The 26,181-nt window shown below is 39.7% G+C and overlaps 1 protein-coding gene across 3 annotated transcripts in view; it reads right to left on the bottom strand.

The window, feature by feature from the left end:
- Positions 1-440: 440 nt before the first annotated feature.
- Positions 441-26,181, bottom strand: part of TMOD2 (tropomodulin 2) — a 48,686-nt gene continuing 22,945 nt past the window's right edge. For 2 of the 3 annotated variants that reach the window (XM_059056299.2, XM_067029862.1), the window contains 6 exons: positions 25,514-25,600; positions 19,967-20,097; positions 18,277-18,384; positions 10,674-10,817; positions 4,762-4,906; positions 459-2,634 (listed from right to left, as the gene is read on the bottom strand). In XM_059056299.2, coding sequence (XP_058912282.1) covers positions 2,600-2,634; positions 4,762-4,906; positions 10,674-10,817; positions 18,277-18,384; positions 19,967-20,097; positions 25,514-25,600 — 650 coding nt within the window. In that variant the 3' untranslated portion in view covers positions 459-2,599. Of the gene's footprint in view, positions 2,635-4,761; positions 4,907-10,673; positions 10,818-18,276; positions 18,385-19,966; positions 20,098-25,513; positions 25,601-26,181 lie in introns of all 3 variants that reach the window. The other variant, XM_059056298.2, reaches the window with a different exon arrangement.

Raw genomic sequence — 26,181 nt, forward strand, 5'->3', positions numbered from 1 at the left:
AGAGATGTGTCTTCCCTGGCAACATGGTAACTACAACATGTATACGAAAAGAAGAAAAAGAGGGAGAGGGAGGGGGAGAGAGAAAGGGAGAGGGAGAGGAAGAGGAGGAAGAAGAAGGAGGAGAAGAACTGTATACATTTTACCCAGTGGTGTGCTGCTGAATGTTTATTAACCAGCAAACTGGGGGTAGGGGAGATGGGGTGAAAGCCCTGATTTGTAATATTTGCTAATTTCCATGGTATAAATACTCCCACCATGGCCAATTTCAAACTACCAAGAAGTACTGAACTTCTGAGTTGGGAAGAACTACTGAGTTGAGCAGAGATGTGTAAGAGCACACCGTGATATACTATTTCTGCCATACAGACACAATAAGTGCAAATAATCTCAAGAGTATGAAAAATAGTAAAGTGTATTTTTGAGTATTACTTTCATTTTTTAATATAATTTATTTAATTGTAAGTGCATGTCATTTACTTTTTAAAAATGGTTGTGTTTAACAATCAGTTTACAAAATTCTTGATAATTTAATGAGTAAGCCTGTGAGTTGACTCTAACATACCACACCTAAATGAGTAAGAGGGAAAGAAAAAATCAGACTGAAAACTGTCCAGTAGTAGTTGCTAGATAGATAGATAGATAGGGAGATGCAGTAGAAAGCTAATTAAAGGATTTTTAGGGTTTCCAAAATTCAACATGCTCTGCTCATTATTCCCTCAAAAAATTATAAAATATTCTTATGTCTCAAAGGATTTTTTTTTTTTTTTTTTTTTTTTTGCGGTACGCGGGCCTCTCACTGTTGTGGCCTCTCCCGTTGCGGAGCACAGGCTCCGGACGCGCAGGCTCAGCGGGCCCAGCCGCTCCGCGGCATGTGGGATCTTCCCAGACCGGGGCACGAACCCGCGTCCCCTGCATCGGCAGGCAGATTCTCAACCACTGCGCCACCAGGGAAGCCCTGTCTCAAAGGATTTTATTTTGTTTTCTTCTATTTTCTTTTCCAAAGGATTTTAGAGATAGAGATGTGGGCACTTATAATACAGGTAAATGTTCAATTTTATAAGGGCTTTCCATCCTAAACAGTTTCCACGTGCTTTATAAACTAACTAGAATAATATATGAATTGTTTTTTCATTTATTTGTTTTACTGCTATCAAGCAACTCAGGAACACTCAATTACTTAGTAAATTCTGGATTGGGCCCACCTTCTGCCTGAGTCAGCAACTTCTTTAGATCCAGTTGTCACCAGGACAAAGGATGTCTCCTTTACAAGGCTCAGAATTATAAGGAAAAGAAGAAAAAAAGAGAATGAGTTGGAAGGAAAGGAGGGGGGGAAGGGAGGCAGAGGTGCCTAAGGCAGTGTCAGAGGGTCACCAAATCCAGTCTCAGGCACTGACAGTTGTGAGCTGGTGTCAAAGGCTGCAGTCACATGTTTCCTTAGCTTAATATTGCGCTGGTGCACTGCTAGGTGAAAAGATTCATGCATCTACCATGCAATCATCTCAGCTGTACTTTCACAGGCTTTGTCCTTGGGATGACAAACATCTCGATAAACAATAATTCACATTTTTTTCCTGGTGTTTGAAAATGTCTGGATGGATCATGCCATGTGGACAAAATCTGTATAATTAACTTGAATGTTCACATTTCATCCTGTGATCTTGTTGCCCTAAAGACAAAGCAATAAATGCTTCTAAAATTTGCCAAAATAATGCAATCATGTGTAACAGACAACCTTAAGGTGCGATTATAATTGTTTTATTTAGGAACGTACTATTTTAAAAGCTTCCCTCTTGCTAAAATTTAAAAATTTGCCATCATGGCTGGAAAACTTTAAAACATCTCTGAAAAGTTATCCATAGAGTGATGTTAAAGATTGAATTTACATGGAATAATCAGTAAAAGTAGGTATGCTAATTCATTTTGCTACTTGTGAGTCTGGTTAGAAGCTATTTTTGTGGGTGAAAGAATATTTCATACCTATTTGCTAAAGCTATGCTTATGTATCATAATGCTGTCTTCTTTTTATTAAGATGACACCACTGATCTTCAACCAGTAGGGCATGTGCATTTAGTGATTTTTCTGGAACTAAGGGAGAATTTGTGTTAAGTTGGTCACATTTTTTCACCCAGTGAAAGATTGGCAATACTAACTTCGTATGTGGTCAGCAGAACACTTCTGATGTATTTAGCCTAACTCAAAGCTATGCATGTAAACAGAGGTAGGCCTCTATCTTAATCACAGTTACAAACACATTTATATACTAAGTTCCTTTTGATGGTTAAAAAAAAAAGTTCATGTAAGAAAGCAATACCACCCGATATGAAAGTCACTAAACCGTTTTCAATTGTTGTCACCCACTAAGATCTGCATAGGTCCATTGGTGCAAGTTGCCAGAGGTGCCCATGAGCAAACAGGACAATCGTATATGTTTAAAAATTCAAGACAAATACGTAGTGCTAAAAAAGAATAACAATTAAATTATTAGTTGTGTGGTTAACGGAAATGAACAACCTTTGATAAAATGGTCCCAATGGAGAAGGAGAAGAGCTTTCGTTTTGAAATTGCCACCATGGTGAAACTTCCTCTTCTTGTGGAAGTTTATCTTCGGTCTCCTTCAACTCGCTTTTTACGAACTAGGTGAGAAAGAAAGGTATAAAAAGACAAAATGAAGGAATATTTCTTAAACTTCAGACAAACAACAATAATCACACAGAATAGCAATCTCACACACTTGAGAATAGTTATCAAAAATTTCAATATTTAATTACACGTGGCAATAAATGGAAATGATAGAATAGTCCAGTGCCTTTTGTAATTTACATTCAAATAAAGCTAAGTCTGATAGTTGGGAACTTGAATGTTAGAGCTTTCCCATTTCTATGGAGTAGAAGGTCCAGAACAAACCCACGAAACAGTGAACTTCTAAATATTTTCATGTTTACTTATCCACAACACATCTTTTCAGCTTCTGTGTAACTCAGTCACCAACTGGCTATAACTAACTCCCCAGGATAACACATTCACAATTCTGATTTTGGATTGAAAACCAGGAGGAGCTGCAAACAAATTTAAAGTTTCTAAATCTGTTTTCAATGGAAACTTTGAAGTATCAACCACCAAGAAAGGTATGATTCAGATGGCTAGCAAACTCAAGAGATTAAGGTTCCTTTAATCTGGTACTTAGTATCAAAGAAGCTGCCCAGACTGCCTTCCCAGTTTCTGCAAGCCTCTTCTTCCCCCTTTCACCTCCCCACCTGCAGGCTCCTCTGGTGGACAGGAAGAGGGCTGCTCCAATCTTCCTGGAAAAAAAAAAGGTGCCCTGGCAGTGGCCCTGCCTCAACTTCCCACTTTAAATAGCCCAGCCTGCTCCTGCTTGGCTGCAGAAAATTCAACAAAAGCTGTTGCCCACAGCTGCCGCTCCTAGTCTCAGGACTCCCTCTCCATTTACTTCAGACCTCGTTTTGCCTTTTTTCTTTGCTCTCCATGTTGTTCAGATAAGGACCCATGTGTTTTCCCAGGAATCTTCCAACTGCTGCTCTAATCATTCCCCAAAACCCTGTTTGCTGGGCTGCCCCCTGAGCCTCACCCTCTGCACCTTGGAGGCAAGCATTGCCATATACCTGGCCAGCCTCTGGGTGCCATTCACTGTACCTTTGCTGGGCCTCAGGGTCTTGGGCAGCAAACTGGACACTAACATGTACCTGCCCCCTTCCGGTTCTAACCCTTAACTTCCATCTTGTCCACCATCTGAACCCTCTCCATGGCCAGCACTATACTTGGTGGGACACCTTGTCCAGTTTCCCTGTCCAAGGTCTGGCATTCTGTCTGTGAACCTCAAACTGGGGACTGAGCTCTGTTATTGGCAGACTGCTTGCCAGGTGGACTATGTGCACCTGGACGGTCTTGCTGCACACTGCTTCAGGTGGCTGGGATGTCCCCAGACCAAGCCTTCACAATCAGTCCTGTTCTTCTTTGCTGTGGTTGACCAGGACACGCCCCACCTCATTCTAACAGAAGTCCTCAGCAAAGAGTGGGTAGCAGGAAATATTAAAGACAGGCTAACTGAAAAAGCTACTTCTGAGCTTAACCTTTATAAAACATAACTCTGTTAGGTCATTTCACATGTAAATCACCAATAATCTTTTTTTTTTTTTTTTTTTTTTTTTTTTTTGTGGTACGCGGACCTCTCACTGCTGTGGCCTCTTCCGTTGCGGAGCGCAGGCTCAGCGGCCATTGCTCACGGGCCCAGCCGCTCCACGGCACGTGGGATCCTTCCGGACCGAGGCACGAACCCGCGTCCCCTGCATCGGCAGGCGGACTCTCAACCACTGCGCCACCAGGGAAGCCCACCAATAACCATATTTAAACCCAAGTACAAAAGCACAGTCAGGAGTCAAACATAAGTGAATTGGGAATTGCCATGTCACTGGGTCCATCTTGTGGTGCAGATAACAACAGAGGGTGATTACATGTAAGAAGTAAGTAAAGGAGAAGTAAATGCACAAAGGAAATCAAGCAAAAATCAAAGCCTGTCTGGAAAAAAAGGAACAAGGAGTTCCTCTTGAAAGAAAGCTACAATAAAACTTAAACACTGTGAAGATGATGAGGATTCCTATGACCATGTAATAATGTGCTTCTGATGAAGGGCTGACACCAAAGGCCAGTGGAAAGCTATCTGTGAGATGTTATATCTGAAGTGGAGAAATGAATGGTCATCCTGCTCTTCCAATTGCTAACAGCACATATTATGGCTGCATTACCCAGGTCGTTATTCTTTGTGATGGCAGCTGCCACTCTTGTTCGTGGTCCTTGCTTGGTAAACTGATATCCAAACTTGAGGATCCTTGAATTCTCCTCGAGCATCTGGGCAATTTCCATTTCTACGGCTGTTCCCAACTGCTGTCTCTGATTGCAGGTGTGGACACGTACAGAGAATGGCCAAGAAGGAAGAGGAAACAGTTACTCACATGGGAAAGGTGCATGGCTATTTGTTGGACAAAAAGGCAAAAGTCTCAAATTGAAAGGGACAAAATCACTTGAGGTATTTTCTCTCATACAGTTATTTGATACCTGTTCCTTGTGGAAAAGCAAAATCCAACAGACAGCTGACTCTGCTGGCATGTTAAACTGAAAAGACTAAGAAAATTATTTTTGAAGGAAAAGACAATTCCAGATGTAAAATTAAAGCAAAACTAATACTTGGTGTTTCCAATTACCCCAGTATCTGCTGTTTAAACAAAGGGTGTTTTTTTGTTTTTGGGGTTTTTTTTGCGGTACACGGGCCTCTCACTGTGGCCTCTCCCGCCGCGGAGCACAGGCTCCGGACACACAGGCCCAGCGGCCATGGCTCACGGGCCCAGCCACTCCGCGGCATGCGGGATCCTCCTGGATCGGGGCATGAACCCGTGTCCCCCACATCGGCAGGTGGACTCCCAACCACTGCACCACCAGGGAAGCCCCAAAGGGTGTTTTTTTTTTTTTTTTGATAGTGGCACTGTCTTATAGCAATCAATCCAATTATGGAATTTTCTATTCCGGGGTCCATATCCAAAAATAACTGAAGATGGGCCATTCTCTCCCAACAGTCTCACTAGGAGATCCTCAAGAGGCTTTATTAAAGTGGTTTGAACTGTATCGAACACTGAAGGGGTTATTGGGCTACAGGAAAATGCCCTATGTTTTTTGAGTTGGTGGAAAGAGGTTTATTTGTCTGTTTGCTTTTGAAGTTGAGACATAGAATAATAATTTTAAAAGTAGAGGTAAAAAATGGGGCATGTACATTTAGGAATTTACAATTAAATTTAAAGAACACAGTATATTTTTCATACTATATTCATTCATTTTTTTAGAAAGTACAAAGAAAAGACAAACAAAAAAAGTGTATAAAATATAAAAGCTCCCTTTTCCCAGTATTCCCACTCCCCATACAGAAAGCCAGTTTGGCATGTAGTCTTTGAAACATTTTCTGTGCATTCATATGTCTACGTAATCACATTGTACATGTATGCTTTTTTTTCACATAAATGGGTCACACTAGCATATTGTTCTGAAACATGTTTTTATTCTTCATTTAACATTAAGAACATCTTTTCATGTAGGTAAGTATGTTTCCCTCATCCTTGTAAACAATTGCGCAGCACTGTATTGTAGTAAGTGATCATAATTTATCTGGCTTTGCTCTACTGACTGCTACATTCCTTTCCATTCCTATCCCAAACTATGCTATGGTGAACTTCCCTTGCACACAAAGTACGTCCTGGGGCATTTCTGCCAGTGTGCCTGTAGGGCAAATTATAGCTGGGCCCAAGAGTAAGCATGTTTCAAATTTTGATAAATTACTGACTTACCGTCAAAGGTTGTGACAATTTTTACTCCTGGTGATAGTGTTGGAGAGCTAGTGTTCCCTACTTTAGCCAACATGGGATATTATGAATCTTTTTCACCTTTTTCAATCTAAGGGGTAAAAATTTATTTCACTTGTATTTATTTAATTGCTTTAATTTGCATTTCTCAAATTATGACTAAGAACAATTAATTTTCTTATGTATTTGTATTTCTTTGTTTGGACACTACCAACCTCTGTCATTTGTATATTTTTCTACCAGCTTGTGGTTCCTGTTTTAAAAATTTATATATTAGGAAATTTGCCCTTTGTCAAACGTGCTACGAAAACTTTGCTCAGTTTGTCTTTCTGATTAAGACCTTTTTTCATTTTCATATAGTCAAATTTATTAGTCTCTTAGATTTTATGTCATGTTGAGGAAGCCTCTACTTCTCATTTCTTCCATTTGTTTTATGATTTCATATATTTTATTTTATTTTATTTTAATATATATATATATTTTTTGCAGTACGCGGGCCTCTCACTGTTGTGGCCTCTCCCGTTGCGGAGCACAGGCTCCGGACGCACAGACTAAGCGGCCATGGCTCACGGGCCCAGCCACTCCGAGGCACCTGGGATTCTCCCGGACAGGGCACGAACCCGTGTCCCCTGCATTGGCAGGCGGACTCTCAACCACTGCGCCACCAGGGAAGCCCCATATATTTTAATATTTAAATCTTCATTTTACCTGGAATGAATTTTAGTAGAAGAATTAAGATAGGGCCCCAACGTAATTTTGTTCCAAAATGCTAGTGAGTCACAACATTGTAAATCAACTATTCTCCAATAGAAATTTAAAAACAAATGCTAGTGAGTAGACCGACCATCTTTTACTTCATTCTTTCCCCGCTGAGTTGAAATACTACCTTGCTGCAAAATTCTCAGGTGTACTTGGGTGTGTTTCTGGACCCTATAGCTTTGCCAAGTCTATGTCTGTGCCTGAATCATGCAATTTTGATTAAATATGTTAAATATATATATACACACACCTTTTAAATATATTAAATATATTCAAATATAATACATTAAAAGATATATTTAAATATATATCTTTTAAACTTGGAAAATTTAAGTATTGGGCAGATGAAGAAGAAAAGTTAATGGAGGAATTTTTGTGTTCTAGGCAAGTTCTAAGGCTTAACTCTGTTCCTCTTCTTTCTTTTCATCCAGCAACCTGTCAAACACGTCTCTCCCCAAGAAATGAACAAAATGTGATATTTCCAGTCAGAAAATAACAATTCTGGGTATGCACAGTATAGAGATTACTATTCTCAGCAGTGTAGGGCCATGGGAGTGAGAGGCAGCAAAAAGGTAAGAGATACTGACCTCAAAGTTTCATGAGCAACTTTAGTTTATGACACACTTTCAAACAATGGGGCTGTATTAGAGATTGAGACTTGAGCTAAGGTCAGGGCTGCCACAGTTATGGCTTATGCCATAACTGTGAGTGGGCCAAAGGTGCTATCCAAGGCCAAAAGGAGCTCAAGGTGGATGAAGCTGACGGAGGGGGATGACATAACACCCCTCTATTTCCCGTCACAAACCTTAGGCATTTGGAGTCTTAGATTTGGGTAATATACAGCTTGAGCATGCTGTGGTGATAAAAGGATATAAGAGCCAAAGAAAATTATATTGGGAGGAGGGCATATAAAAGAAGGGGAGAAAGTAATATAGCATAGAGCACATCTTTCTTTATTAGCCTGAGTCTTTTTTTTTTTTTTTTTTTGATTTGAGATCTTTTGTGTTGTATAAACCCAGGGCAACAAATGGGCACCAAAATTTCTTATAATTTGGTTGTTTCTCTTTTTTATTTTAAGTCACTAAATACAAAGAAAAAGAAACAAAAGTTAAGCACATAGTCCTTCAGATCACCTTTTTTGTGACCTTTTTTCTTGACTCAAATTTATTTAGCAGTTACCCATCTGTTTCATTAATATGCATCACTGATTGTTCTTCTCACAGGGGCACCTGATTAAATCATCACTTGTTTACCTGGAGCTTAGTTATGGCAGCTCATGCCAGTGCTGGATTCTCAGCAGGCCTTCATTTTGGTGCAGTTGCCTGCTGCAATGATGCTAAATTGGTCTCAGCTGCTGGCCTTTCCTGAGGAAACTGTCAGAGATTATTTTATTTCAAACCCTTCACTGTACAGATGAGGAAACTTGAGGTATACTTCTAACAGTCTATGAGTCAACAAAGAAAATTTGGATGGAAGAGAAGTTTTGAGTCTGAATTTCCTTCATTGGAATAAAGCAAATAATTTTTCCAGTTGCTTTAGAACTTAACACTCTTTCCTATTTTAAGTAAAGAGAAGCCATTTCAGAGGCATACTGCTAAATTAAAGTTGAAAAATTACACAAATCCACCCCTAGATGACTGAGGACGAGAGATGAGGTTTGATGCTTCAAAGGAATTTAAGAGAGCAGACTTTATATTTCAGGGTCTTCTTCATATGCATTCTAAAAAGCTACTCTATTCTAAATTTTCAGGATTTCAGCTCATTTAATAGGTATAAGGTTGCTAGATTTAGTAAATAAAAAAACAGGACACAATTAAATTTGAATTTCAATAAATAACAAATAATTTTTTAGTATAAGTATGTCCCAAATGTTTCATGGGACATACTTGTACTAAAAATAATTCACTGTTTATCTGAAATTCAAATTTAACTGTATTTTATCTGGCAACCCTAACTAGGTAGTATCTTATAAGGAACTGGTAACAAAGTACCTGGAACATTATTTCAGATATGGGGTTTCACAATGGCCTTAACCAACACAGAAAGTTAAACATACTTTGGAATGAGGTATCCAATTCTGTCTTAGCACTCCTGGAAATATTTACTAAGAGTCCTCATAACTTCCTCCTGATACTAGCCTATTTGATATATATCCCTGAGCTACCACTTCTTGTCACTCACTTAATATTTCTCTCTAGCTTGTTTTCCTACTCTCCCACTCCCTAATTTACTAGCAGCTGGACACATTAGAATACACAGGAGCAAGCTTCCTAAGTGTGTACAGCCACGTGTGCACATTCCCAGGGATTCACTCCACACCTCTGCAAGGGAAAGCTGTTTTGATAATGCATCCCTTCTAGGGAAGGTGAGAGTGAGGGAGTACCTGTCTCCTGGTGGGATTCCCCTGCTCCCCTGGCAACAAGGCTCAGGAGGAGTCTAGCGACAGAGGACGTGCACTGAAACAGCCCACTTGTTCTGGTTAGCAAAAAAAAAAAAAAAAAAAAAAAGGAGGGTAGAACTATTCATGGGATCTGCTGGGCGTCTCCAGGCTTAGGCAATAGTCTTGGGTGGGACCCTGGGGCTTCATCACATCTTGGAGGGTCTAGACCAGGGATTTTCCTAGACATGCAGGGGTCACTTCCCCTACTGCCTGTCCCATCACCCCACAGGGGAAAGCTCACAGCACAAGTCTCCTTGCTTTCTCCTCTTTCTGGTCCATTCCAAGGCCCTTTATTCCAACTATACAGTGTCTAGACCTCACAGATTCACTGAATCCCACTGCAGACACGTCCCTGTAGCCAAAGGGGAAGGGCACAGCATCATGCTGAGAACGGACAGTTGCTGTCTGAGAGCAGGAACCAGCTGAAACCAGCAGAGCGACTACAGCAACACTGTAGGCTGATGCTGGAAAAAAGAGGTCTTTGGGGTACAGGAGGGGGTGGCTCCAGGGAAAAGCGTCTTGCTTTGGCGGTTGGTGGGACCTGGAGCAATGCTCCAGCAGAGCTGAGACTGTGATCACACTGTGGTTGTGGCCCACGACTGTAAGCCAGGACATGTACTAGAATCCCGAGTCCTGGAAACAAGGCTCTGTGTCCAGCACCGGACAGCAGGAGCCTAGGACTGCTCTTTTGGCTCTGGCAGCCTCCAACCAAGGACAAGGAGTCTGTTTCTGGGTGTGGCCATTCTGCTTCTCTCATAGCCCCAGTGAGAGGCAACAGCAAGGCTGGGGCAGGACTGCGCTGAAGTTCCTGCTAAGAGGCAAGGATGATGAAGGCTGAACAAAGCAGCTGTCAACACCTCTGCCCCCATCTCCTCTTTTTCCTCCTCTGGTGCCTGACTAGCGCACGGCTGGGGAGAGCTTTCTGTCTCAGGCTTCCCCACTGTGCACCGTTTAATTATCAATATGCTCTCCCACACACCCTCCACATGCCGGAAGCTGTCATAATTTTACCAGAAAGCCAGAACATCAAGTTAAGTCGCAGAGCTTTGTCTTTTAACTCCCTCCATTGTGGTATTCCTCCCTTTCACATGTACCCTGTGCATTAACTCACCTGGTTGTCGATCTTGATCTCTGTCAAGGTGTCATTTTCTTTGAGGGCCTCTACAAGGGCCAGGATCCCAGTACCAGTGATAAAATTGGATTCTATGTTTAGACTTTTCAAGGTCTTGTTTACTTTTAGCATATCTGCAAAAGCCTTATTATGTGAAAAAGAAAATAACCATTAGGGTTTCTGAAGATTTATTTACTAAGCTTCCCACCCCCACATTAAATACATAATTTTTACAGTACTTAAAGAAAACCTTAGTTAAATCATACTTTCACCTCCAAGTAACAAAGATAATAATTTAAAAATGCAATAAACATAGTTCAGTTCAGCAGTGCACACTTATGAATTTCACATACATGCAAAACTAAAAAAAAAAAGGATACTGACATAGAATTAACAACTTTGTTTTATTAAGTAAGGACATTAAAAAAAACTCACTACCATCTGTTATCATTGTCAATTTTTTTTTTGAGAAAAGGCATTTTAACATTAGGAAAAGTGTAGAAAGGACATAATCTCAGAATTATTTCATTTTTTCCCTTTTACTATGAATGGATAAAAATTTTTTATCATTGACTAGGATTTGGGCACTACTTCAGGTCATCACAAATCAGGATTTTTCAAAGATAATTTTTGGAACAAAATCAACACTCAGAGTGGTAGAACCGCTGAAAATTCCTCCCAGTTCAAGACAGCAGACTGCACACATGAACCTGTCTGCTCCCTTTATTCCCAAAGTTTCCCACTGTCATGAAGAAAAGATATAATTTTTTTTTAAGTGGCTAGAACTCTCACAGTGCAAGAAAACAAAAAAAAAGAGGGCCATTATCTTGAAGAATTGCTAAAATAAAGAAAACAGAAAGATTGGTGGAGAAATTAGCATAAAATTGCCTGAGATGCCAGAGGTAAGAGCTGATTAGGGTGTCTCATTAAAGAGCTGTCTTAGGAACAGGTGGATCAGCTAGAGCAGGTGGCAAGCACACCATCCCTCCCTGCGGCTTCCCTGAAAAAAGAGCAACTGCCTGCATAACCATCAGTGATAAATGTCCCAGGAAGAGGCTCTAGTGAGGGTGCTAGGTCCCAAGAGAGAAGCAGTGCAGAAACTGAGACATCTCCAGATCTTCCACCAGATACTGTGTCGGAGAAGGGAGAGGAGAGGCAGCCATTGCCCAGGAAGGAAATATACTGAAATGTATCCCTTGCAGAGTGAAGCCCTACAACCTGGAGCACTTGCAGAGGACTCCCTGGTTGCCTGCCAGCTTCTCATGCACACACTGCAGAGAAGGCCGCCAATCAATTCACCTGCCTGCTTACAAAAGCACTCACTCATTCATTCACTCATTCAACCAAAAAAGACTATTTATCAGGCATCTACTGTGTGCTAGCAGTAGAGAAAACAAAAATCCCTGTTCTAGGGAGCTTGTATTTGAGTAGGAGAGGCAGAGTCAATAATTAATACGTAAAATATATGGCCTGTCAGTTGGTAACACATGGAGAAACATAAGGGGGCTTCCCTTACAAGGGAGAGATCTGTTGGTGGACCAGATCGACATAACAGGAGAGGAAATAGTCCTGGTTTACACAAAACAGTTTTGTTCTCTATTTGGAAATATGACCAGGCAACCAATGATTACTAGACATATTAGGAAAACCAACACCATGAAAGAGAAAAGCCAAGTTGACCAAACAGGAGAACATGCCATACGGGGAACAGAGATTATTCAGAAAAACATAAATATGTAAAATTTCTAATTGTTATAGTCTCTCTCCACCCTGCCCTACTTCAAAAAAAAAAGAAAAAGGAGAAAGAAAAAAGCATTGTAGCCATAAAATAAATAGTGGCTATTACATATATCTTAAAAAAGAGGACAATGAACAAGAAAAAGTTTTGAAAATCTGTACTACATTGAAATTTTAAAAAGCAATGGGCATTCAGAATTATAAAACGATCATGGCTGAAGAGCAAGTTGCTGATCTAGAATACGGAACTGAGGCTGTTTTAAAAATGTAGAGTAAAAGACAAAGAGAAAATACAAGAGAAATGTTAGGAGGTACTGAGGGAAGGATCCAGAAGCTCAACATTCATCTTATTGGAGTTTCAGAAGGACCAAAAAACAAACAAAAAAAAGACAACAGAAAGGAAGAAACTATAAAATAATACGGAAAAATTTCCCAGAGTTGAAGAAAGCTTCAAGTTTTTATCTGAAAGAACCTACTGGATGCTCAGCAGACTAAATAAAAGACTCCTATGTGAGCACATACAGGTGAAATTTCAGAACTCCAGGAGAAAAGAGAGAGGTCTAAAAGTTTTTAGCAAGAAAAATTTACTCACAAAGGAACAAGAATCAGACTGCCATTAGTCACCAGATTTTAAGGCCCATGAGAACAGAGATTTATATATTTATACAGCCAGATAATTGTAAAGGCTGGTGATGTTTTAATTTTTTTGGAGTCAATCTAGATACATAACAGAATATAATGACATAAAATGTATAAAGCTCAAACGTGTGACATGATAGAATAACTACAATTCAGATGTAGAAAAGGAAGAAGGAATAGAAGGTAGAGTGAGTACAGAACTGCCCTCATCTTTTCTAATGGAGAATCAAAAATTGTCTAAGATAATAAATCAAAAATATAAGTGCATTGGGTTTCCCTGGTGGCGCAGTGGTTGAGAGTCCGCCTGTCGATGCAGGGGACACGGGTTCGTGCCCCGGTCCGGGAAGATCCCACATGCCGCGGAGCGGCTGGGCCCGTGAGCCATGGCCGCTGAGCCTGCTCGTCTGGAGCCTGCGCTCCGCAACGGGAGAGGCCACAGCAGTGAGAGGCCCACGTACCGCAAAAAAAAAAAATATTAAAAAAAAATAAAAATAATAATAAATAAATAAATATATATATATATAAGTGCATGTATATTAGTGCTTTTCTACCCCAGTTGCATATTAGAACGACCTGGAAGCTTTAAAAAATATAGCAGTGCTTGGGCCCCACCCCAGATGAATTAAATCAGAATCTCAGGCTGTGGCCTGGATAGTTGCTTTTTTTGTTTGTTTTGTTTTTTGTTACTGAAGTGTAGTTGATTTACAACTGCATTTTTGAAAAGCTCTCCAGGTGACTAATGTTCAGCAAGGATTGAAAACCACTTTAATTAAAGTCATACAGACAATGAGAAGAATAAAAAACAAACTCTAATAGTGATTGCTCTGGGGAGTAGAACAAGGAACTTCTGAACTATTTTAACTGCTTTTATGGCAGAAAAGACAAGAAGAAGGAAGAGGAGAAGAAATCCAACTTGGGACAAGAACAGGGTTTCCAACCTCGGGTCTATTGACATGAAGCTGGATAATTCTTTGTTGTGGGAGGTTGTCCTGTGCATTGTAGGAGGTTTAGCAATCTCTGAGACCCACGAAATGCCAACAGTACCCCTCCCAGTCATGACAACCCAAAATATCTCCAGACACTGCCAAATGTTCCTGGAGGGCACAATCACCCTGAGTTGACAATCACTGGACTAGAAGAATAATCCTGTGTATTAGTCAAGCAGTTGCTTGAACTACTAGGAAGCTCAAGGATTTGGACTGATGTTATTGTACACCATGTAAATTAAAGTGCATTTATTCAGCGCCAGGTCTTTAGTTAGAATTAAGTGTATGCATTTTAATTAGAGCTCCAGAAGGGAATGCATCAAGCCTTTCCTTATGGACGCTCCAAGCTTTGGGATTTACTTTTATTACTAGAAAAACAAAATGTCAGAGCAATTAGGCCTTTGTAAAAAAGTTGCAGGACCTCCTGGCAAGTAGCCATGATCCTGCCAATTTCTTTTAAACTTGAGAAAACACTTTTCACATACTGAACAAAACAGGGAAGAGAGATCCAGCCAAACATAACCCTGGGCTGTGGGCCCAGGTTCACCACAGTTCAGCAAATATTTGAGCATCTATTACATGTGCTGGGGATAATAACATTAGTAAAACAAAGACTAGATTTCTTAAAGGTTACATAAATAATTAAGAGTAGAAATACATTTTTAAAGTGAAGGTTTTACTTTCAGTACTTTATAGAATTGTCCGGAAAAGCAGTTTCCTGCACTGTCCAAACCTGTACTATTCCGGTGGTAGCCACAGGACAAAGGTGGCTATGAAGCCCTTAAAAAGCACGAGTTCTGAATCAAGTGTGCTGTAAATGTAAAACATGCATTGGATTTCAAAGATGTAGTATGGAAAAAATACTGTAAAAGACCTCATTACATCTTCACATCACATTTTGAAATGCTGATATTTTGGATATGGTGGTTTAAATAAAATACATTATTAAGTTTAATTTCACCATTTTTGGGGTTTTTTTTTAATGTGGTTACTGGAAAATTTAGTTACACATGTGGCTTACATTTGTGGTTCTCATTTTATTCCTGTTGGACAGTGCTGTCCGCAACTTCTGATTTTTATGTGGCATACCTGTTAATAATGCGTAATAGCATTTTTTTACATATTTGGGCCTTTTCTCTATATCGGCATTCATTACTGTGGCAAGTTTCATTAATACTCCCTGCTATAGGTGTGGTTATATGGAAGTGCTTGGAGCATGGCAAACTGAATTTGATTACAGGTCACTTAAGTTTGCTTCCTGGCTTGGCCACATGCTGGGTAATCTTAGTTAAATTACTCAAACTCTGAGCCTCAGTTGCCACATCTGTAAAATGGGGATAATGTCATCCCACATACACATAGCTGGCCTATATTCACAATAATCCCACAAGTACTTTGCTGAATCTGTTTCTGAACCTTACATAGAAAAGTCTCTTGAAGCTCTTGCTTTAATGCTGATTTGTAATTCTCAACAGCAAGTTGTTCAGCCATAATAACCGTCTGAATATCTCTGCTGCCTGTGGGGTAATCAACCAAATTAAAACCTACAGAAAAGTTCTTTCCTGACTATAGCATAGCTGAAAGGGGAACCACCTGGGGTCAGCCAGGTGAGGGCTGGACCATGTGAAGCCATCCAGGCATAAGGCTGAAAGAGGCTTTTCACACCTTCAAGGATAACAGTTTTTCCTTGCAGTTGTATGGTTTGCTTGTCACATGGCATACATTCAATACATAGTTGTTGGATTAAAAACAGTAACAAAGAGATTATTATATTTGAAATTTATTTAGTCCATTTAGCAAGTTATCTATTTGACTTAGAGCAGAAGTTAGACTGCTTACTAGTAGTGCTGACAATGAACTATACACTCTTTGCATCCCTGCCATTTTACTGTAAATAATATATTAAACATAAATGACAAATCATTTCTTTATTTATCCCTTTAGTTACTTACTTACAAAATGTATTGGGAATATTTTTGCTTTATGGGCAGAGATTATGCACAAAATCATACACAGATAAAAACCCTTAATTTGCTAACTTCACCTTACCAATAATTTAGTTCTGCTCTTTTTCTATTTTAATGATAGGTTTCAAATTCAAAACTGCTTTCAACCTACAAGTTTAGATATGTAAGAATTGCTGGTGAAAACATCAGTTCTGAAGCTTAGCCTCTCTTTTACATGAGTGCTTAATTCAAATTTGCTGTCGTCATCATGGAAATATTGTCTAATGCTGAGAGGTTGGAGGGCATGTTCATTCATTCATTTAACAAGTATTTTTCAAATATCTACTCTGTGCCAACACTGTGATGGGTAGTCATTACTTTCATGTTGTCCGTTTTTTTGTTTTTTTGTTTTTTTTGTGGTATGCGGGCCTCTCACTGTTGTGGCCTCTCCCGTTGCAGAGCACAGGCTCCGGACACGCAGGCCCAGCGGCCATGGCTCACGGGCTTAGTTGCTCCGCGGCATGTGGGATCTTCCCGGACCAGGGCACGAACCCGTGTCTCCTGCATCGGCAGGCGGACTCTCAACCACTGCGCCACCAGGGAAGCCCTGTTGTCCGTTTTTAATGCTATATTTTTTTAACTTATTTTTGGCTGCGTTGGGTCTTCATTGCCGCACACGGGCTTTTCTCTAGTTGCAGCGAGCAGGGGCTACTCTTTGTTGTGGTGCACGGGCTTCTCACTGCAGTGGCTTCTCTTGCTGCAAAGCATGGACTCTAGGTGCGCAGGCTTCAGTAGATGCGGCATGTGGGCTCAGTAGTTGCGGCTCGTGGGCTCTAGAGCGCAGGCTCAGTAGTTGCGGCACACAGGGTTAGTTGCGCCGCGGCATGTGGGTTCTTCCCGGATTGGGGATCGAACCCGTGTCCCCTGCACTGGCAGGCGGATTCTTAACCACTGCGCCACCAGGGAAGTCCCTAATGCTCTTTTAGATCTTCCAAAAGACATGTTACTTTAAATTGCATCATCAAGTCAAGAAAACTTTAACTTTTCTAGCTTAATTCACGTGCTGAGAATCAGATGCTGTAGAACCACTGATGTAGCCTGATGCTCAGGCTTCTGACAACTCCATAGTTTAGCAAATGTACGACAGTGAGGCACAGTATGTAAATATAGCATAGCTTGGTGGTTAGGCATCCTGGTTGTGGAACAAGAAAGACCTGGTGGTGAATCCCGGCTCTGGCACTTGCTGGTTGTGTTACTTTGGAAAAGTTACTTAACCTTTCTGAGCCTCAAATTGCTCATTTGTTAGAGTGGGAGCTAATAATAGTACATACCTCACTGTATTATAGTGAGGATTAGGTGAGATGACGCGAGTAAAGCACAGAGATCAGCACTGGCATTTACTAATTGCTCAAGAAATGTGAGCTATTAATAGGAGGGTTAACGCTGATGATGGCAATGGCAGTAGTAGTTACTTGGGTCGAGGGGCTTCCTTATTTACCTGAATTATCTAAAGTGCAAAGAAGGGGGAAAAAAAGTGCATAGAAGGAATAGGGCTTTTGGTTGTTTATTTTTTTCATATTCTGGTTAACAGTATCAAACAAAAAATGTTTCAAGGTTTGGTTGTTTAAAATATTTTTGAGACACATTAATCCATTTCAAAGATTAAAATGAGGGGCTTCCCTGGTGGCGCAGTGGTTGAGAGTCCGCCTGCCGATGCAGGGGACACGGGTTCGTGCCCCAGTCTGGGAGGATCCCACATGCCACAGAGTGGCTGGGCCCGTGAGCCATGGCTGCTGAGCCTGCGCGTCTGGAGCCTGTGCTCCGCAACGCGAGAGGCCACAGCAGTGTGAGGCCCGCATACCGCAAAAAAAAAAAAAAAAATTAAAATGAAATATACGTTAACATTTTTTATATGGGCCGAGTTTCTGTAGGCTTTGGCAGGGCGGGGGGGGGTCTCATAATATCCGTTTACTGGGACAGAATGTTACTGTAGATATAAATGTTTCAGAAAATTTGTACTAAGCACAGAACAAAATCTAAATATTTATTTAGCTAAATACCAAATCTAATCTTGTTTCTTTCTCCAAAAAGTGTAGTGCTAACAAAATTCTAGTGAATTCAAAGTGCCTGACAGTTGGGTTCTTGCTTTACTGTCTCATTATAACTAATTTTGTTTATTAACTATACAGAAAATGAATTTACCCGATCTGAACATTGTTAATTGATAAAACAAATTAAAAATAGCTTCTAATGAATTAAATATTGTCATGTTATATTTCTAAGAATTTTACTCACAATCGCCACAGGGTCATTGCTGCGGGTTGCTGCCAGGCTGAACTTTTTCATGTGAGTATTGGTCTCCAGAGCCTTTGCAAATTCCTTCAGGGTTGGAATTGGAATGTTCTAAGATGAGGAAGACACAGATCCTTGATGAATCATTCTGCAGTACCTTCACCCCAAGCTAAGGACCAACAGCTTTTAAATACCTTGTATGTTTAGATGTTATCCTCTCTAAAAGACTTTCATCACCCATTCTCTAGCAACGAAACTATCCTAAGCCAAATAGCACCACTTAGTGTCCAATAAGGGAATCTAACACAATGTGACATTGTGGCATCACTTCTGTTTACCCTACTGTCCAAATTATGCATACAGCACACTTTCCTCTTTCCTTCTTTCATTCTCTATACTTTAGCCAGACTGACCTGCTTGCCATTCTTTTACTATCCCATGGTCTTTCTTTTGTCCATACCTTTAGATATGCTTTTCCTTTTGCCTAGAAATTCCTTTATCCTTTGCTCTAATTCCTACTCAGCCTTCAAGATCCAGCAGAAATATCACCTCCTTGGTTTATTGGCTCTCCTAGGCAGGATCAAAATTTTTCTTACCCGCAATTCCACATTTGGGGGCTGACCACATCATGTAATTATTCACTTAGTGTTTTTCTCATAATTTAAGTTCTTCAGAATGAATACCGTGTGACTCTTACTTCCTCTTCCACAGCACTTAGCCTAGTACTGGGCACTGGGGAGGTAGACAATATGGGGCACAGCTAGAGGCTAATGTGAGTTTACAGAGCACTACAGGCCAGCTCTGTGACTGTGGGCAACTGAACCTCTTTAAGTCCCACTAAGAATTCAATTAGATAATGAATTTCAAGTATTTACTAAAGGATATGGCACATAGTGAGTACTTAATAAAAATCAGTTAATATTATTAAATGCTAAAAATTGGCCCAAAAAGAATGAACAAAAAAGATGTCAGGCAGTGCTCTCTCTTTCTCTCTCTCATACTCACACTCACTCACTCACACACACACACACACACACACACACACACACATCTTACCCTCCCTTTGAGAGTAACATGACTTATCGTCAAAGCAGAAGTGACAATGTGTGACTTCAGAGAATAAGTGATAAAAGGCACTGTGGCTTCCAGCTTAGTCTCTCTTTTTTTCTCTTGGATCACTTGCTCTGGGGAAGCCAGTTGTCATGATGTGAGGACACTCAGGCAGCCCTATTGAGAGATCCACGTTCTGAGAAACTGAGGCCTCCTGCCAACAGACACGTGACTGTACCATCTTGGAAATGGATTCTGTGCCCTCGTCAAGCCTTCACACAAGTGCAGCTCTGGCTGACAGCTTTACTATAGCCTCATTTGAGACCCTGAGCCACAACAACCCAGCCCAGTCACTCCCAGATTCCTGACACTCAGAAATTATGTGAAATAATAATTGTTTGTTGTTTTGGAGTAATTTGTTACTCAGCAATAGATAACTAATACACTGTGTATAACACAAGTACTGTGATTCTTTTCAAAGAATTCTAGGAATCACTCTTTTTTTAAAATCCATTTCTTTCAAATAGGATATTGTGCCTCAAAATCCAGTGAGGACAAAGGATTTTAAACAGGTGTAAAACAGGCAATCAGTCATCTCCAGTAAGTTTTCGGACCTCAACGGACAACAATCGTAATGAAATACCTTAATGTTGTTGAGGTTGACCTCTTGCAGGCTGGGGTCATTAGCTTTCATCTGCTGCAGACTTACTTCCACATTTGTGGGATTGGGTGGTTCCTCAAATACTGGCTTGACCTTTTCACCTTTGACCACATCTAAGACACAAGTTTTAATTTTAAAAATAAAATGTAAGGGCTCTCCCATAAAAATCAGACATGACGTACCCCAAAATGACCTTCCTTTCATATGCTCTGATTCCAATAATACTCTGATATCAATGACAGTAAGCTTACTCTCAACTAAGCAAGCACAGGAATGGTATGATTCTGAGTTACAGCCTCAAAGGTTGGTGTTTTTCACCTGCAATGAGAAGTCTCAGTGGCTGATGCTCTATGGGGCCAAAAGTGCAGGAGGCCCTACAGCAAACTCCAACATCCAAAAGAATATCCATGGGTAGTTACTGCTGCTCCATATGGACCTCTTTCAGATATAATAACCAAACCAAAGAATCTAAGATGCAAAAAATGAGTCTTTATTTCCCAAACCTTAATCCTCCCCTGGCCCACCCTCCTCTGAGTTCCATTTTGGAGCTTTAATTTTGAGGATGGTATGGGAAGAGAAAGGAATAGAAAAGAAGAATGGAAGAATTCTCAAAAGCAGTTAACAGAAGATGTTTGCAATATATGCAACATACAAAGGGTTCATATCCCAATATACACAGAGCTCCTACAAGTTAATAAGACAACCCAACTGAAAATGAACAACTAATGATCAGAGGAATCTCTATCAGTCAACCAAAAAAATATAATAATTAAACTCTAAAATTTAAAAATGAGATACCATTTGATTAGCCAAAAAATGTAAAAAGAAAATATTCAGAGTTGGCAACAATGTGGAGGAAAAAGCATCCTCATACATTGTTGGTGGGAATGTTCACTGGTAAAAATTTTCTGGAAGAGTAATTTGGCATTATCTATTTTTTAAAAAAATTTATTTAATTTATTTTTATTTTTGGCTGTGTTGGGTCTTCGTTGCGGTGTGCGGGCTTCTCATTGCAGTGGCTTCTCTTATTGCGGAGCACGGCGCACGGGCTTCAGTAGTTGTGGTACACAGGCTTAGTTGCTCCGCGGCATATGGGATCTGCCTGGGCCAGGGCTCAAACCCATGTCCCCTGCATTGGCAGGCAGATTCTTAACCACTGAGCCACCAGGGAAACCCAGCATTATCTATTAAAATATAAAATGTGGATACTTTATGACCCAGCAATTCTGTATCTAAAAGTCTAATCTATAGGAAAAGTAGCATGAATATATGAAGATATATATTTATGGATGTTCACTGACACGTTACTTGTGACAGCCAACCATGAAAAACAAAATGTCCATCAATGCAAAAATGTTAAACAAGTTAGAGCATAATCACATAATATGATGCTATCTATTCATTAGAAGAATGAGGTAAACCTATAGGTACTGATAAGAGAAAAGAATCACAACTTGAAAAAAATGTTAATGAAAAATGAAATACTTGGGCTTCCCTGGTGGCGCAGTGGTTGAGAATCAGCCTGCCAGTGCAGGAGACACGGGTTCGAGCCCTGGTCCGGGAAGATCCCACATGCCGCGGAGGAACTAGGCCCGTGAGCCACAACTACTGAAGCCTGCACTCTAGAACCTGTGCTCCGCAACAAAGAGAGGCCACTGCCATGAGAAGCCCGAGCACCGCAACAAAGAGTAGCCCCCACTCATTGCAACTAAAGAAAGCCCATGCACAGCAATGAGGACCCAACACAGCCAAAAATAAATAAATAAATAAATAAATAAATAAATATTTTTAAATGAAATACTTAGGTATAAATCTAACTAACTATATATATATATATATAATCTGCATGAAGAAAACTACAAACCTGCACTGAAAGAAATCAAAGAAGAACTAAATGGAGAGATATTCCATGGATAGAAAGATTCAATATTGTCAATATATCAGTTCTTCCCAAATTGACCTATAGATTCAATGCAATCCCAATCAAAATCCCAGAAAGTTATTTTGTAGATATCAAAAAACTGATTCTAAAGTTTACATAGAGAGGCAAAATACTCAGAAGAGCCAACACAATATTGAAAGAGAAGAACAAAATTAGAGAACTGACACTATCCAACTTCAAGACTTAAAGCTATAGAAAGCAAGACAGTGTGGTATTGGTAAAAATATACAAATAGATCAATGGAACAGAATTGAGAATCCATAAATAGACCCACATAAATATAGTCAACTGATCTTTGGAAAATGAGTAAAGGTAATACAGTGGAGAAAAAAAGTCTTTCAACAAATGGTGCTGGAACAACTGGACATCCACATGAAAAAAAAAAAGTGAATCTAGGCACAGACCTTACACCCTTCACAAAAATTAACTCAAAATGGATCACAGACCGAAATATAAAATGTGAAACTATGAGATAGATAGATAACATAGGATAAAATCTAGATGACCTTGGGTTTGGAGATGAATTTTTAGACACAGCCCCAAAGGCATAATCCATGAAAGGAAGAATTGATAACCTGAAATCCATTAAAATAAAAACTTTCCACTCTGCGAAAAATACTCTCAAGAGAATGAGGAGATGAACCACAGCCTGGGAGAAAATGTTTGCAAAAGACATATCTGACAGACTCACAGATGTAGCAAACAGACTAGTGGTTACCAGTAGGGAGAGGGAAGAGGGGAGGGGCAATATAGGGGTAGAGGGAAAAAAAGGGTTATTATGGGATTATTTGAAATCATGTGTATGAAACTTTTGAAATTTGTAAAGCACTATAGAATTTTACAAAATCTTTCATTCATTAAAAAAAATCAGAAAAAAAGACACATCTGATAAAGGACTTATCCAATATACACAAAGAACTCTTAAAACTCAACAATAAGAAGACAACCTGATTTTTAAAATGGGCCAAAGAACTTAACAGATATCTCACCAAAGAAGATACACAAAGGACAAATATGCATATGGAAAGCTGTTCCACATCATATTTGTCAGGGAAATGCAAATTAAAATAATGAGATACCACTACGCATCTATTAGAATGCCTCAAATCTGGAACACTGGCAAAACCAAATGCTGGTGAGGATGTAGAGCAACAGGAACTCTCATTCTTTGCTAGTGGGAATCCAAAATGGTACAGCCATTTTGGAAGACAGTTTTGTGGTTTCTTACAAAACCAAACATCTTGCCGTAAGATCCAGCAATCAGGCTCCTTGATATTTACCCAAAGGAGTTGAAAATTTATGTCTAAAACTTGAACATAGATATTTATAGCAGCTTTATTCATAATTTCCAAAATTTGGAAGCAACCAAGATGTCCTTCAGTAGGTGAATTGATAAATAAACTGTGGTATATCCAGATAACAGAATACTATTCAGCATTAAAAAGAAATGATCTATCTCTACCATATGACTCAGCAATTCCACTACTGGGTATCTGTCTGAAAAAAACAAAAACACTAACTTGAAAAGATACATGCACCCCAATGTTCATAGCAGCATTATTTACAATTGCCAAGATATGGAGGCAACCTAAGTGTACATCAACTGATGAATGGATAATATGTATGGAATACTACTCAGTCATAATAAAGAATGAAATTTTACCATTTACAACAACATGGATTAACTTGGAGGGTATTATGTTAAGTGAAATAAGTCAGACAGAGAAAGACAAATCCTGTATGATGTCACTTATATGTGGAATCTAAAAAATAAAACAAATTAGCGAGTATAACAAAAAGGACAGACTCACAGATACATAGAACAAACTAGTGGTTACCAGTGGGGAGAGGGAAGGGGGGAGGGGCAAGACGGGGCAGGGGATTAAGAAGTACAAATAAATAAACTACAGGGATATATTATACAACACAGGGAATATAGCCAATATTTTATAATAACTATAAATGGAGTATAACCTTTAAAAATTGTGAATCACTGTGTTGTGTACCTGTAACATGTAATATTGTACATCAACTATATCTCAATAAAAAAAATGATCTATGAAGCCATGAAAAGACATAGAGCAAACTTAAATGCATATTATTAAGTAAAAGAAGCCAGTCTGAATAGGCTACATACTGTATGATTCCAACTATATGACATTCTGGAAAAGGTAAAATGATGGAGACAGTTAAAAGATCAGGGGTTGCCAGAGGTTAGCAGGGAAGGAGAAGTGAATAGGCAGAGCACAGAGGAATTTTAGGGCAGTGAAACTACTCTACCTGATACTGTAATGGTGGAAACATGTCATTGTACATTTGTCCAAACCCAGAGAATGTACAACTCCAAGAGTGAGCCCTAATGTAAACTATGAACTTGGTGATAACGATGTGTCGATGTAAGTTAATCAATTGTAACATCTGTACTACTCTGTGCAGCATGTTGATAATGGGGGAGGCTGTGCATGTGGAGGGTCAAGGGGTATATGGGAAATCTCTGTGCCTTTCTTTCAATTTTGCCATGAACACAAAACTGCCCTAAAAAAATTAAGTCTTTTAAAAAGTTAATGATATGTGTGTCTATGTGTATGTATAAAAGCCCAGAAGGTTATGCACCAGACTTTTAATAACAAACATGTTGTCAGAATGTTACCCTTTGATACTGAAATTAAAAGGATGAACACTTTTCATCTGTATGCATAAGAAAACAGAAGGTAAATAAAAGGAATATTGCTCATTGTCTGGGTAAATTACCCTGTATAAACAGCAACTGATAAATATACTGCTGAGACTAGAAAGCATTGCCCAAATCACCATCAAAGAGAATAAAATATAATTAATCTAAGAAAAGCTGTGATCTTCTGTGAGTTTTCATAGTAACTGGATCACACTGTACTGAAATTACCTCATTACTGATCCATCCCTCCCACGGATAGGTAAGTTCCTTTGGGCAGGGACCATCTTTTTTACCTTTGTACCTAGGCCTAGAACATTCCTGAAACAGCAGGTATTTAGTAAATGACTGACGAATGAGTGAGAGAGTCTACTGAATTGTACGTTTCTCCAGAAAATGGTGACATAGAAGATAGCGGTCTGGTACATTCTGTGCCAGCAAGTCCATGCCAGTGTGTCTTTCATGCTCTCCGGGGGAAGCGGGTATTCAAATTCTAATGACAAACATCCGTTACTGAGACAAAAAGGCACTCTAATAGAGTAGGAAACTTATCTGATACTAGAGTTAGTTAAAACATCGTTAAGAACATAAAACTCTGCATTCTGTGCTGACTAAGCAACCTTTTTTATCAGTAATTTTCTCTTTTGACTGAACGGACCTATCAAGACAGTGCGTTCTGAGCAAAACACACTGATTGGTATTAGTTATGCTGCCAGACAGAGCTCCCAGTATTGGCTAGTCTATCCTGGTTTGACTGCTCAGAGCCCAGTGATCCTTGGTGAACTGGCAAAAACCACCTTCAAAGCCTAAAAGAATTCTGGACTCCCCAGGGGGCCCAGTCAACAGGGCTCTTTCCTACCAGCAACACCCAGAGGCTCCCAAGTTTCATAAAACCACAGATTTCACGTCAGCTTACTTCTCACAGGCCCTTTGCCGCCTTTCGTGCTGACCGTTTCTTCATCAAACTTGGGATTGTTGAGCAAATTATGTACTCCAAGAACAGCTGAAAGCAAAGATAATCAGTGAATAAACCTTAAGTTTGAGAAAGAGTGCTAAGATGTCCACATTGTTAATTTGCCCCTCGAAGAACAATTCTTCATATCATAAAGATAAGTCTCTAGACGCTCTTGCCTTGAAAAGTGCATGACACATGTATAGTATGAAATAAGCTTATTTTTTTTAAAAAAGAAACCCTCCTCCCAAGACCATTGGCAATCTTCACATATCTTTCTACATCTATACGTGTAGAATCATGTAGGCTCTGAGGGACAATGGTCTCGTCATAGCTCCACACTGAAAATCTGCATAGATGTCCTAGTTGAGTAGATTCATCCCTTATGTTTTCTCATCTGTAAAATGTGAACGTAGGACTGAGTCTAAGGATAGTTTAAGATCTAACATAATACATACTATGGCACGTAGTTTTTCCAGAGACAAAGAGCAGAAAGATCATGGGCCTTTTTCAATGTAAGCCTCCCCATCTCTCCCATCTCTCAGTACCAAAAAGAGTGGTTCTTTTCCCATCTAGAACATCCCAGGGTGGGAAATAAGTGATGTCAACAATAAAAAGTCAGATAAGCAGGC

The sequence above is a fragment of the Kogia breviceps genome, chromosome 3 (genome assembly GCF_026419965.1).
Source record: "Kogia breviceps isolate mKogBre1 chromosome 3, mKogBre1 haplotype 1, whole genome shotgun sequence".
NCBI lineage: Eukaryota > Metazoa > Chordata > Mammalia > Artiodactyla > Physeteridae > Kogia > Kogia breviceps.